The sequence below is a fragment of the Rhincodon typus genome, chromosome 32 (assembly GCF_021869965.1).
Source record: "Rhincodon typus isolate 14 chromosome 32, sRhiTyp1.1, whole genome shotgun sequence".
In the NCBI taxonomy this organism is placed as follows: domain Eukaryota; kingdom Metazoa; phylum Chordata; class Chondrichthyes; order Orectolobiformes; family Rhincodontidae; genus Rhincodon; species Rhincodon typus.
This window is the reverse complement of record NC_063363.1, coordinates 30,607,883-30,623,354: the sequence shown is the minus strand read 5'-3', so window position 1 is coordinate 30,623,354 and position 15,472 is coordinate 30,607,883. Positions and strand designations below refer to the sequence as shown.

Genomic DNA, 15,472 nt, shown 5'->3' with positions numbered 1-15,472 from the left:
GCAATCCGAATCCAATCAGTCATTAGTTTCAGTTATCAAATTATAGTTCTCATCCTATCCTTAAACCAGTGCTTCCCAAATATTTCCAGCATTTTAATGCTTCAGACTTTGTGGCTTCAGAGTGGAAATTTAGTGGGTATTGGTTACAATACCTGATAAGCATGGAGATGTGAAAGGAAGGATAGTTGGACTTCATGGAAGTTTTGGTTGCTGTGTGGGGCATTAGCCCTTGTGGGTGAACAGTAGCGGGCAGAGTTTGTCAAAAGACAAATCCTCCACAGAGAGAATGAACATCTACTACTCGCAGGATCTTTTTTACAGCCCTCGGAAAGCAGTCTTTAAGGCCACTCCTTCCAGAAGGAATAAGAAAGATTGTAAAGGGACCTTAAACTTGCGCCCCTCGGTCTGAGTTCAACAGCAGTCATTGCTGCTCAGATCTCGCAACCCCAAAATCTCATCTTGAGACCCTGCTGAGGATTTTGATCTACAGCTGTCACTCTTGTCCCAATTCAATAAATAACCAAGCTTTAACTGTAACATGCTGACTTTCTATTTCAGGCTGTCAATCATGCCTTTAATGCCATGAAACCACCTAAGGACTCCACAGGAGATTAATAACATTTGACATTTAAGCTACATGAGAAATACGGGTAGATAATCAAAAGAATTGTGCCAGATCTGGGTTATAATGAGCATCTTAAAGTAGCAAGAAGTGGAGTAGTTTCAGGAAAGCATTCCAGGGCTTATGATCTTGGAAGGCTGGCCACCAGTGGTGGAGCAGTTAAAATTCGGCATAGTGAAAAATCCAGAATTAAGAGAGCACAATTATATTTGTGGTTTGTGGAATGGGAGGAGATTACAGCACCAGCAAGGGGCATGGCCATGGAGTGATCTGAAAGCAAGAATGGTATAAAATTCATTATTTCTGTAAAGAATATATTACAAACTTTAATGGGCAGGGCATAATATGAAGATGAGAAAAGCATACAAGCAATGCAGTGGAGATGGTAAAAATGTGAGGCAATGTGAATGAATTTTGGTTGAGATAGTGGTGAACATAGGGGAAAGGAGACTGAAGATCACAGTTTTAGGTGGGAAGACTCATACTGGTGCACGTTCTATTCCATTAGAGTCATAGAGATGTACAGCACTAAAACTGACTCTTGGTCCAACTTGTCCATGCTGACCAGATATCCTAAATTATCTGGTCCCATTTGCCAGCATTTGGCCCATATCCCACTAAATCCTTCCTATTTGGGTACCCATCCAGCTACCTTTCAAATAGTGTATTGGCACCTGCCTCCACCACAGCCTCTGGCAGTTCATTCCATACACGCACTACTTTCTGCGTGAAAAAGTTGCTCCTTGAGTCCCTTTTAAATCTTTCCCCTCTCACCTCTAAACCTATGCCATGTAGTTTTGAACTCCCCTACTGTGTATTCACCCTTTCCATGTCCCTCATGATTTTATAAGGTCACCCCTCAGCTTCCAATAGAACATAGAACAGTACAGCACAGTACAGGCCCTTTGGCCCACGATGTTGTGCCGACCTATTATCTTCCTAAGATCAATCTACTCTGTATACCCTACAGTTTACTATCCTCCATGTGTCTGTGCAAGAGTCGCTTAAAAGTCTCTAAAGTGTCTGACTCAATTACCACTGCCGGCAGCGCATTTCACATGCCCATCACTCTGTGTGAAGAACCTACCTCTGACATCTCCCCTATACCTTCCTCCAATCACCTTAACATTATGCCCCCTCATAATAATCTTTTCCGCCCTGGGAAAAAGTCTCTGACTATCCACTCTATCTGTGCCTCGCATCATCTTGAAAAACCTCTATCAAGTCACACTCCAGGGAAAATAGCCCCAGCCTATCCAGCCTTTCCCTATAGCTCAAAACCTCCAAACTTACCAACATTGTTTGACTTGTATGGACTGTATGAAATCTATAGGCTGGGTAATATATTGGCACTGTCCTTTCCTTTTTATTTTTCTCTACTGAAAATGAATTCAGTTATTTGATGTATTTTTGATTTCAGTTTATAATTTTTTGAAATAATTACAGATGCTGAAAGGTAACAGTGAAGGTGGGCTATAGGCCATGACCCAGTATTTAGACTGTTATCTCTGATATTTCAATGTAACATTTGATAATATGATGTCAGTGGAGAGGAACTGATTTGGAAGCCAGCTGCTTCCTATAGTTCAGGATTGCTGCCAATACTGCTGCCTGATTGGAGTTAACTGTCCATTCTTGGTTTCAGAATGTGTGGTCAAGGATGGTGGAAATTGAGAGTGAAGCAGCTGTTGCATCCTACTGCCCATTGCATCACTGAGTAAGCTTTGCAACATGGTTCTGTAATCTCCAAAAACAAATTCCATGACACTGTCCAGCAAAAGTTTCTGTTGCTTCTAAAATGAAGAACAGACTGCTGATTTCAAGAGTAGAAATATAGCTATTTCTCTTCAATAACAATTCCTTCACATCGGTTTAACTGCAATACCATGCACTGAGATTCCAGCACCAGGAGTCAACTGAAACTCCCACGTCAAATTTTCAAAAATCTAGGTTTGGATTCAAGGGATCATTTTCATCTGTTCTGGTCATTTTTGCTTTGAGTGTCTTTTATCACCACTGTAAATGTAGTGCAATATTGTCTATGCTAATAATGTTATTGACATCTACTGCTAGAGTTTGGAGCTGCTTCAGTCTTTATTTCTGCATTCACAAATTGTCCGATCTAAAATATTTAAATGGAAATTTCAGTGGGTAGTTGCCAACTGACTGGGTTTAACACTAAGAACCATAGTGCTTTGAAAATATGCTTTTACTAACATTTGTTATTCTGTCTTCTTTGCTGTCTGCTTTGCTCTCTAAAGTTGCTCTGAATTCAGTAAGTATTATTTTGGCAGAAGCCTAAACTAACATGTTATTGATTTCAATGTACGTGATATGTCTGTAATATATTTGAGTACAATGGCAGCTCTTTTTTTTTTTGCATGAAAATACAAAAATATATGGCATCTTATAGCTGTTCAGCGTGCTCCCCTTTTGCAAGAAGCCTAGAACCAAGGCAGGTAGTTTAAAAATTAAGGGTCTCCTAAATGAGAGAGACAAGATTCTTTTTTGTCTGAGGGTAATTAGTATGTGGAATTCCCTTTTCCAAAGAGCAGTGGAGGCTGGGTCATTGAATATATTCAAGACAAATTTGATAGATTTTCCATTGACTAGAGAATTAAAAGTTATGGCAAGTGGAGAGGAAAGTGTAGTTGAGGCCACCAATCAGATCAGTCATAGTATTGTAGAATGGCAGAATAGCCTCAAGGGGTTGTATAACCTACTCCTCCTGTGTCGTTGTGGTCAGTGTTGGAGTAGTGTGGAGACCTTTATGTAATACCCAAACTGTTGTATACTGGATCTCAACACTTTACATTTCAGCCTTAAAATATTCTAGAATTATTAATTGGCCATTATTTTTCCAGGTATCTTTAGCTCTACCAGTAGGAAAGTTTATTCATTTGGACATGCAATTCCAGGGAAGACATTCCTGCTGGATGTGGAAAACATGTCAAAAATTCACTTAGCTATGTTTCTGACACTAACATGACAGTTTACTGAAAAAAGTCCTTTAAAACTGTTAGAAAATCAAACATGAGGGCTTTTTCTTCCCAAACATTATTCTTGTATTCAAACTGGTGGAATCAAAAAGGCAGAAGACAGACAGTGCAGAGTTTTAAAACTGTAATCATGTTCCATCTTTTTTAAACTTCAATCGTCTTCCAAGTTAAAATAATGAAAACTGAACACCAAATGTACATGCAAATATTTTGAGGCTAATTTCATTTTTGAAGATTAATATTCCAATAATAAAAATTTCTAAAATAAAACCAAGAACTGTGGATACTGGAATAAAAATGTGGTGATAAAAATTTCTGATGTTTGGGTAACTTTGCATCAATAATATTACATATTTGTGTTAGTGCGTTATTTTAGAAACCTACAAAATCGGTCAGGCCAAAATGTTTCTCTGAAATGACTGGTAATATAATGGTTTAATGTAGCATAACATCAGTTAGTCTGGAGCATGAGATAATGAAGGCCTTCTGTATTATCTGAAAGGCAAGATTGAAGCATGAAACTAAAGCTCAAGAACTGCTTTTTAAGTATGTAACACATTAAAAGGAAAGTTAATATTTTCCCTATCTGACATGTTTTCCCTGTGCTCTGTCCTATTTCCTCCTGCCAACACTGATTGTATCCTACCATAAAGTTTCTGCCAATGCTGTCTCTCTAAGGCAGTTTGGGAGGCACTTTCTGAGATTGGCTAAGTGGATAACCTGTCATTCTGACATTCCCTGCTTTCTTTGTGAGATCACTTGACAGCGCGTCCTCTTGAAAGGACCAGAAATGGCCAACAGTTTTGAAGTCCCACCACTTTGTGTTTGGCCTGTTCTATAGAGTATTGGTCACCTGCTAACCATTTGATCAATACTAATTCTTGCTTATACATTAATAATTTTAAAGATGTCACCATCAATCTAAGTTTTTAGGAGCCATTAAAAAGTTGCAACTAAATATCTTGTTAATACAGAGTGCAGCTGCAAAATTGTTAAGGCAGTATCTCCCAGATGCTAAATCTGCAATAAATTTTGTTGAATCGTTTATGAAAGGCTGTGGATTTGTTTAATATAATGACTCATTGAGACATTTATTTTGCTGCTGAAAGGGTCTTTGTGAAATACTTCCCTTCATTTTTTAGTAATGTGAGAATCTTGTGACAGCACTTTGAATAATGGCTGTACTTCTGGCAGTCAATAAGATGGATTAGTCAAACTGAAAACCTGAATGAGAGTTACCTTGGCCACAGGATGCTGTCTCAGATAAAACACAATTGCAAGAAAAAATACTCCAAATTGCAAACATCATCTGATTGTTGGAACAGCTGGAAATTTACAGTCCTAAAGTGGAGATTTTGTCAAAAAGCCACTTTTTACTCTATCTGCATAAGGCCAGTAGTTAACTGATTTAAGCTTTCCAACCCAATTCTGACACATCTTTTTCTCCTATCTAGTCCCTGAGGCACCAGACCGACCTACAATCTCAACTGCCTCAGAAACCTCTGTGTATGTGACTTGGATTCCAAGAGCGAATGGGGGCTCGCCCATCACCTCCTTTAATGTGGAATACAAACGGATAGGAAGGAACAGTGACTGGCTAGTAGCAGCAGACAGCATCTCTCCATCCAAACTCTCAGTGGAAGTCCGTGGTCTTGAACCAGGTGAAAAAACATGACCCAGAGTAATCAAATTAAATTCTGAAGGACTTGTAAAGGCAGTAACATCTCAAGCAGTTACAGCTGATTTTATATTCTTGTAAACTTCTGTTTTCTTGTGTATTTTCTCTTTGCTCCTGAAAATATTAATGCTTGCAGTCATACAGGCTGATGGGCATTAGCTTTCAGCGCATCCCTTACGTAGCCGTTCGTGTATCAGCCCAAGCATTGTGTATCTGAGCAATCTAAATGTGACTGCATTGCACCTGAGACCAATCTGATTTTACATGCTACATCATGTTCTGGCAAGAATCGGTGCATAACGATGAGGAGCAATATTCTTATTCTTTAGATGTGGGCATTATTGGCAAGGCTGGCATGCATTGTCATCCCTCAATGCACTCGGATGATGACCAGCCTCTTTTGAATCACTAAAGTCCATATTTTATAATGGTTTCTTAAAGTTGATCTGCTTGGTCACTTCAAAGGATAATTGATATCAGTATGGAACTACAATCAATCAAGGTAATCTGGGTGAAGATCACACAATTTCTTTCCTAAAGGGCACTAATAAGCTGTGGGAGTTTTATTTTAAAAAATCACAACTTCTTCTGATATCGACATTATATTTAAAGATTTCATTTCAACTGAATTCCGATTGTGAGACTACAATGGAACGTCTTGTACACCTGTTCTCTGGAGCAGTCCAGGCTTCTAAGTTACTGTTCTAGTAAAATAACCACTATCTGACTAGAATCTAAGACCTCCAGATTTTGCTCCCTCGTGTCTCATTTTATATCATTGCAGTACAATGGTTAAGCACTCTGCCAAGAGTCATTGCTCAGTCCTGTAAGGAGATCTTGTAGCAAATTGTCCTGTGCTGCACTAATTATTACTCCCATCTTGCTGGGGACTTTTGTGCCATAGGTGCTGCATACAAATTTCGTGTGATTGCCATTAATGCCTATGGTGAAAGTCCCAGAAGTGCTGCCTCACGACCATATCAAGTGGCAGGATTCAGCAATCCGTTTTCAGCACGTCCAATCGCAGGTCCTCACATTGCTTATACTGAAGCTATAACCGACACCCAGATCATGCTGAAATGGACGGTAAGCATTGTACTCTCATTGTATGTCATCAATTTACTAACAATGTTGTCAACTTTCAATTTGTCTCTCCCACTTTATAAAAGGATCTCGATTTGGGTTGGCATTCTGTCTTATTAACGGCAAAGGTCATTTTTAATGCAAAACATTCAGTTTTCAGCTGCCTTGTGCAGACCTCATTGTTTAAAAAAAATTGAGGTAATAAAGCGATTAGGATTGAAAGTTGGATTAGTGCAGATAGCTCCAATTAGAGTAAATGATGTAACACAAATGAAGCATTCTTGTCTATTTTGTGTTCACTATAGCATTACTCACCTGCTTCTGAAGGCAAGAAAGATTCTGTGGAGGAACATGTAAGAGCCAATAGCTAAAGTCCTTTAATTAAAACGAAATTCCACTCATTTAGAAACGTTTTGCCTAGATATCAAGTCAAGAGAAAACACTGTCCCTAGCCACAGAACAAGAATTCATTAATGAGAGCTGTCTGGAACATAGAAATTAAACTTGTCTGGAGCAGTGTGTTTTCCTAAAGATTTTCAAAAGAGAAAATACTGGTTTGAATTAGGGTGGATGAATCATTAAACTAAATGCCATGGTTGAATTCAATATTTTGCTCCTTGTTTCTAGGTAAATTGTGAACACATTTAAAAATAACATATCTAAAAGTTTTGTTAGGAATACTGAACATGTAAAATGTATTTACAAAGTGACCACTCTAGTAACTGGAGCACTCTCCTTTCATTCCTGATGTTTGTTTATTAATCTTATAGACTCTTGGAGTTCACTGAGAGAATGAGACAGCAGCCAATCCAGAAAACACATCTGGCTGAATATTTCTAGCATGGCTAGAAATAGAACGATTTGAGCCCATTGTACTGACTGTAATAAAGTATTCTGCAAATGCAAAGATTTTATGTAATCTACCCGATGGGCAGGTTTGCCATATATAGGATCTTTAAACAAAGGAATCACCCAAATGTTTATCCTTAGTATTTTCTAGCAGCAGAGCTTGCCTATTCCTCTTTCTGAAGGTTGGATTTCAAGTCAATCCATTTTTCAAATCACTGAATTTTTTTTTTAAATAAAGATTGGTTGTTGTGCTAAGTGTGTGATCAGCTTGTCCAGTTGCAGAAAGTTTCAGTTTCAATCAGCAAAAGTTCTGCAAATGAGATTAGAAATCAACATCACAAAATGTTTGCAATTTTAACTGTAACGGAGTTTGCTGATTGAGCTCTGCTAAAGGTGGATGGCAGTGAACAATGGAGGTTCTTATCAGTCATAGAAACTCAGTTGCACTTCATTCATCCAGCCACCTCATTAAATCCAAGAATGTTCTCAATAATAATCAGCCCTTTCCTGGCGGTAGGCAAGCAGTAGAACCAGGGAAGTCTGACCCCTCTGTCTGATAGAACCTTCATTTACTGATTTTTAAGCAAAAAAAAACGCCTGTCTTATTCTGAGCAGATTGATAAGATCGTTTGAGATTGGTGGGAGACACGCAAGGCTCTGGAAAAATATTTTCTTGGTTGTGTCATGTTTCCCTCCTGGATTAGGTTGATGGATTGACAGCGAGGCTCTGAGATTGGTTATTACGTTAATTGTGCACTGATTATCATAAAGACTCTGCAGTACATTAACCATGGGAGGACTGGAAACAGTTTATAAGTTAAGGAGCAAGTTACAATAGGCAAATTAAATCTCTGATATTTAACTAATGGGCACAGTGTGTAACCCTTAACCTGCTGTTAAATAGCCTCCCTATACAGATGCACACTCTGTAAAAGGCCTTTCAGTAGGATAACTGTTGCTCACTACTGTTTATTTAAAAGTTTTCTGAATGGTCAGTGCTGATGCATAGAGATGCTGTGGAGGGCACTTGTCACAGAGCCTTGGACCTGTAGTGCCTGATTTTCCAATGCAGGAAATCTGTCACACTGCCTAATTAGAGTTCCTGTATTGAACAGGCTAAAAGCTACTGTAACTGTAGGCATTTGTTATTTTTCAGCAAGGTAAGGGTTACTTGCTGTGTAACTAAAGAGCTTCTGTTTATTCAGCAGGGTAAGGATCACCTTTTTAGAATTTCATTGTTTAATATCAATTCAAGGTTTACACGTTCTGGATTGTTCTGTGATTGCTAGGGACAGCTTAACTGACTTTGGGAAGAACTTCTATATAGACTACTGGTGTAAATCTTGCCTTTACTTAAAGAACCGGTTTAAAAATATTTTTGCTGATGATCGTGTGGAAACATGTCAGAGCACCAGTGTGTGATGCCACCGCAGCAGTATGATCCCATTCTCTTCTGAGCTGCCTATCTCAACTACATCATAATGCAAATGCATCAAATAACTGCTAATCTTCCAAGGCAAGAGCCCACTATACAAAAAGCAGGTCCCATTTACTCTAGAGCTTTTCCAAAATTGAACTACAAACTTTTAGGTTGTTTAATTAATTTAGATTGGAATAATGTTTTAGAATAAATCCTAAAGGGAATCAGATTTTCCCTTCATTTGTTGTCTTCTCATTCTGTACTTTCTTGGCCATGCATCGTTCTGTTATTGTATATTCTTTCAGATTCCAAAGAAGGATGGATTAGTAATTAAAAAAGGCAGTAATGCAGAAGCTGTAAAGCAAAAGGCACATATTGAATCTCCAACTAGAGGTCACACAGACAAGGTTGACATGAGTAAACTGAAAAATGAGCCCCTTGTGTGGAGTCTTGCAGGACAGTTTAGGTGATGACCATTCACCTCTGCAGACATTTGTTTCCCTCTTGTACTGTAGGTAAACTCATTAACCGCACAGCCTCAGTTTGAACAAATGAAACCTTCCTCCTTCAACACAGACCCAAAGTTCGATGGAATTCTTCAATGGCTGTTGCAGGCAGACAACAATCTTGATTACAGGGTCATTTAGTTCCCAGACATGGTAACTCCTTATCACTGTGACTTGGAAATGCTAGAGGACATAGTTCAAAAAAATTATGTGCAAGGAAATTGGTTTTCCTTTCAGATCCAACCCAAATAAGTGAAAACATTGTGTAAATGTACTGTTGGGCATGCTCCACAGCAGCTTCTGTTTGTCTGTAATTGCTCTAACATTGATCTTGTATTGAGCTAGTGCTACCAGCTTTGACACGTGGATTTTGTGTCTTCCTGGCCTTTCCCCAATGAAAAATGAACCATGTTTTTTTGGGGTTGCTACCAGCTTGTAGGCCAGTGCCACTAAGAGTTTGCCCTATATAACAGTGGTAATTGCTCTTCAGAGGTAAACTGTGAAGTACCTTGAAGACAGGATAGATTATATAAATGCTAGTCTGTTCGAATTTTGGTTGCCTGCTGTCTTTGTCCCAAGTACCATGCCAGGATAAATCTGTTTGTTGTTAAAACCAAGATCCTAAACACCAAGGTTTGATTTTATGAAACTGAGCTCCACCTGTGGAGATATGCCCACCAGGAGCATCAGTAATTAAGGCACAGATGCGTGAATGGAAAATCATTTGAAACTTGCACCTGAATTCCCATTATGTAATTACAAAGGGTAAACCTTCATGCTAGACATCTGGTTTTGTTAAATTGGCCCTTGGGGAGTTCCCTCAAACTTTCAATTCACATTTTTCAGGAGTGCAGTTAAAGACTGTTGAAAAACGTTGTGCGATACTGATGTTAATTAGATATCTCTGACCTGAATTTAGATTAAAAAATTACTAAATTTATCCACAAGATAGCAAGTGTCAGAACATCAGTAAATGTGGCATCATTAACTTTATTCCATTGGCAAGCTGATCAATTTAGGAAGCGTGCATTATTTTCCTAGCACCTTTATTGAATTGTCCATGATTCCTGATCTAAACTGAAGCTTGAGCTACGCAATAACTGCTATCTAACCAAATTAGAGTGCTTCCCTCTTGGTTCTGAAGCGGAGTTTCTGAGTTTGATGGGTGGAATAGTTTATCCATCTGCAACAGGAAGGGAATACCAGGCGAGAAATGATATTAATTTGGTGACCCGTTTGAGAAGAGGGAAAGTGTTTGCTTAGGGAATGACATTATTGGCTAATGTGAACAGATCTACTCTTCATTGCAAAGAACAAATAGCCTGACTGGAAAAGAGTTGGAAGTCTTTAAGATAATGAATAAATCGTCTTTGTTGTAAAATTAATGTTTATTGTTGCACTTAGTTATCCTGTTGGCTCGAATGCCTTTAGTTTCTAACACAAACGACAAAAACAAAGTTGCTGGAAAAGCTCAGCAGGTCTGGCAGCATCTGTGGAGGAGAAAACAGAGTTAACGTTTTGGGTCCGGTGACCCTTCCTCAGAACTTGCCAGACCTGCTGAGCTTTTCCAGCAACTTTGTTTTTGTTCCTGATTTACAGCATCCGCAGTTCTTTTGGTTTTTATTTTGCCTTTAGTTTCTAGGTGCCAGAAAATAATCTGTTAAATATCTTCTCTCCGTCCTCCTCTCTACTGACTCATTGTGTCTTAACAACAATGAATGTTGGGCAATCTTGACATGGGCCTGAATCTACAGCGCAAAAGTTTATCTAAGGTGGAACCATGATTGTGGTCACACTAGAGACCGTGGGTAGCTGGAAATGGAGCCTGTTGTTGAGATAGATTTAATACATGCTGTATGTAACTTTGGAAGGCTGAGGTTATATTTTTTAAAAAAAACTCCTTATGATGAACTGCAACTATGCCAATATACTGATATTTCTACTGATCTGATTATCTCAACAGTATATTCCATCCAGTAACAACAACACTCCCATCCAAGGATTTTATATCTATTACCGGCCAACCGACAGTGACAATGACAGTGACTACAAGCGAGATGTAGTTGAAGGTACGCAAAGGAAAACATCCTGTTGTCTGTGATTTAACCATGGTTTAAAATAATTACAAAACCCTGGAATCCAACTGGACAGGCATAAATCCCAAATAGAAACATGTCACAATCTTATTTTAAATAAGGAAACCAAGACTAAAGAAGAAAGTCCAATATGAACAAAGTACTATGGATGATGGAGATCTGAAATAAAAACAAAGTACTGGAGAAACTCAGCAGGTCTAAAAGCAAAAGACCATAAGACATAGGAGCAGAAATTCGGCCATTTGGCCCATCGAGTCTGCTCCGCCATTCAATCATGGCTGATAAGTTCCTCAAACCCATTCTCCCGCTTTCTCCCCGTAACCCTTGATCCCCTTGATAATCAAGAACCTATCTATCTCAGTCTTAAATGTATTCGATAATCTGGCCTCCAGCCTTCTGTGGTAGTGAATTCCATAGATTCACCACACTCTGCCTGGAGAAGTTTCTCCTTATCTCTGTTCTAATAGGTCTTCCCTTTACTCTAAGGCTGTGCCCTCGGGTCCTAGTCTCTCCTACAAATGAAAACATCTTCCCAACATCCCCTCTGTCCAGGCCATTCAGTATTCTGTAAGTTTCAATTAGATCCCTCCTCATCCTTCTAAACTCCAATGAGTATAGTCCCAGAGTCACATTCCTCATATGTTAAGCTATTCACTCCTGTGGAGAGAAACAGTTAATGTTTCAGTATGATAAAATATGACTCTCTAGATCTGAAGGGGACCAGAAAATGATGGTTTTCATACTGTTAACGAAGTGGGAGGAGGAACAGGTGGAACAGATGGTGAGAGTGCCCATCGAAAAAGGCAAAGGAAGTGCTGTTAGTGATAGAGAAGCAATGTAAATGCAGAATAGGTGTTAATAGCAGAAAATGGGTCTGTATTGTTGGGTAGGATATAGTCAAAATAGAAGACCGTGTTTACGGTCTGAAGTTGTTGAGCTTGAAGTTGAGTCCTGAAGGCTGTAAAGTGCCTAAACAACTTGTGTTGAGCTTTGCTGTAATACTGCAGCAGGCTAAAGACAGAAACGTTAGTATGAGAGCAAAATGGTGTGAAGTGGCAGGCAACTGGAAGTTTGGGATCATTCTTAAAGGCAGAGCAGAGGGTTCAGCAAAACAAACTCGAAGTTATCTATTTTGTCATAAAAGTACAAATTAAAGTAATTGGGGAGCTTTAAAGTTTAACTAAACTAGGCAATGTCTCTTTAATTACATTGAAAACATTTACATTTTCTTCTTCTAACAGGCCTTCTGCTTACTCTATACATTAGGGAGTGCCAAGCCATTTCCATCCCCTCACTCCTCTGCTGGATAATTTCAATGTGTAAATGTTATCTGAGGAGGTAGAATGTAGTTCGTTCATTACGTCCTTTCATAGTCAAATAACCTTCCACTGACACTTACTGTCAAGCTGATAACTGGAAAATGACTACTTGAGAAAAGTAATAGTGGGGCTGGCACTTGTACCCCTGTAGTGTCAGTGACTTCAGTAGAGGCAATAGGAAAGAGTTTCCAGGGCTGTTGGGCAACTTTCAATCGTCCATGTTTAGAAGTAATGATTTTAAGGTGAAGTAAAGATTTAATTCCTGATTTATTGTTCAACAGCATTGGTTACTGTGAAATCAAAATGAGGCCACTATGTTAGTGAACACAGTTACAACAATAAAAATAAGTGAGACTGTGCAGAGCAAAGTCAGGAGTGTAAGTACAGGCAAGACTCGGAGCTGTGGGAGGTAAACCTTTATTCCCTGTTGCCTTAGCGATCTCTCAGGTGAAATTTCCTGTCAAGGACTTTATTAAACACTTAATTAAATTCTTACCAGCAATGCCCGTGACCCCCTGCAACTTTTATTTTAATTAAAGTACACCACAATTCAAAAACTAGATGCAGAGGAAAAGATTGCTAAGTAATTTCCAGGAGGAGGGGAAGTGTTTTTGAAGGGTTTTAACAGCCTGGGTACGGGCCAGGAAAAACACAATAATTTGATCAGACTGCAGAGCTTGGACTATGCACTGACCCAGCACTGAGAGTGACTGCGGCCAGGAGACGGCAGGAATTCAGTCAGTTATTTTCACTTTTCCTTGGGGAATCTGTCTCACAGGAATGTAGTAACCAGAGGCAAGAAGTTCTGTTTATTAAATTATTCTGCTAGATTTTGTTTTCTCATTTTAACGAAAGGGAAGGATTGATTCAGTCCAGCCTGAAATAGTGCTACTTGTTAAATTTCTGTCCAGACGCAAGGCAGTGAGCAGATTTCTAAGCTTGCTTTTTGATAAGTATCTTGACAGAATTTTGATTTACCATGTCCCAGCAGATTTTTCCTCTTTTGCCAGTGGGGGATGGGAATGTAGTAAAAGGACCATAATCCGGATAAGTGAATCCAGAACATTGCAGGAAGAACCAAAGTTTTTATATAAAGAAAATACTGAGAGATCATTTTCCTGATGGAATGATTTTAACCTTCAATCTTTATCCAGCATATTTAATGCTTTCTTTTAACACTATGCTTTCCAATTATATTCATAGGTTACTGACATCAGTTACTTACCATTTTAGTTAAAATAATATACCTCCAGGCCTTCTCATTTTGTCCTGTCATTCACATCGTGAAGCCTTTTTCCAGATCAATTTCAGTAGTCAATAATGCAACTCTAAAAACTTCACTGCAGTCAACTCAGTCATCTCTTTTCCAACGAAACCAGCAAACTCAATTTCATAAATTTTTTCTCCTGACGTGCATTGATTTGATCATTTGTGTCAAAGTATGAGGCATAACATTTTGAAATGCTTGTTATGTATTTGTCTTATTCAGCAGTCTGTGATGCAAACCATTCATATTCAACTTTGACTGAAAAACATCTTCATAATAATATAGTGGAATCACTTAAGTATGCTGTTCTATTATTACACTATTAATTTACAAAAACTAAGGGTCCAACTTTGGTACAAGCAGCAAACAGTTAGATATACTTCATTTCACTCGTGTTGCATAATTTTGAATGAATTCTGAATTAGCAATAAGTCTCTAACGGTCAATAATCTAGCCTCTGTGCTAATCCAGTCCACATTTGATTGAATACCCACAATTTTAGTCCCAATGTAGGAATTGGATTAGTGGAATGAAGGTCAATTGTAAATAAACAATATGAATGTAAGTATCTCTCAAATAAGTTTGCATGGCTCCCTCTGTGATCAATATAGATCAAATGAAAATGCGGACTGCTGTCACCAGTCCTGACATTAATAATAGCCTATAATGAATTAGCAATCCCATACTTAAGGTGCCTTCGTTCTTTTTGTTTCTACGGTGTAATGTAATTATGATAGTGTTGAGGTACAGCACACTGTTGTACAGACACAGGTATCATCAGGTACAGTTTCTTGTTTGCAGTCCCAGTTAGCAAACTAAGATGCAACTCCATGAAGAACAGGTAGCTCAAACCTACAAGTGTTAGTTAGAGTCATCATAGATTATGTAGGGTGTCTCAATACTTACATTAAACGAACAATTTTTGTGCTAATTGTTCCAACACTCTTGTTCATTTTCTGTAAATCAATGAGATCTATCCACTTTTTCTACAGTGTAATAAGATTTGTCTGTTTAACTATTCTACGCATGTAGACATCTTATGTGCTTACTTATGATGCAGGGAACAAACAATGGCATCTCATCCGACATCTGCAGCCTGAAACCTCGTATGATATCAAGATGCAGTGTTTTAATGAAGGTGGAGAGAGTGAATTTAGCAATGTCATGATCTGTGAGACCAAAGGTAGGAACTGCTGCTATCTGCATTGCCCTTCTGTCTGGATGTTTGATTTTTTTTTTCCTTTATTCATTCACGAGATGAGGGTGTCACTGCCTGGGCCAGCATTTATTGCCCATCCCTAATTGCCCAGAGGGCAGTTCAGAGTCAACCACATTGCTGCAGGTCTGGAGTCACAGGTAGGCCAGACCAGGTAAGGATGGCAGTTTCCTTCCCTAAAGGACATTAGTGAACCAGATGGGTTTTTCCAACAATCGACAATAGATTCACGGTCATCATTAGATTCTTAATTCCAGATATTTATTGAATTCAAATTCCACCATTTGCCGTGGCAATATTCAAACCCAGGTCCCTAGAACGTTACCTGGGTCTCTGGATTAACAGTCCAGCGATAATACCAGTAGGCCATCCCCTCCCTATTTCTACAAAGTTCTGTCCAATCTGCTAACGTGAAGC

At 38.8% G+C, this 15,472-nt stretch overlaps 1 protein-coding gene across 3 annotated transcripts in view; it reads left to right on the top strand.

Annotated features, from left to right (window-relative positions):
• The window catches only part of cdon (cell adhesion associated, oncogene regulated), a 157,001-nt gene that overhangs the window by 123,657 nt on the left and 17,872 nt on the right, over positions 1–15,472 (top strand). For all 3 annotated transcript variants that reach the window (XM_048615526.1, XM_048615527.1, XM_048615525.1), the window contains 4 exons: positions 5,076–5,282; positions 6,204–6,385; positions 11,121–11,226; positions 14,900–15,022. In XM_048615526.1, coding sequence (XP_048471483.1) covers positions 5,076–5,282; positions 6,204–6,385; positions 11,121–11,226; positions 14,900–15,022 — 618 coding nt within the window. The remainder of the gene's footprint in view (positions 1–5,075; positions 5,283–6,203; positions 6,386–11,120; positions 11,227–14,899; positions 15,023–15,472) is intronic.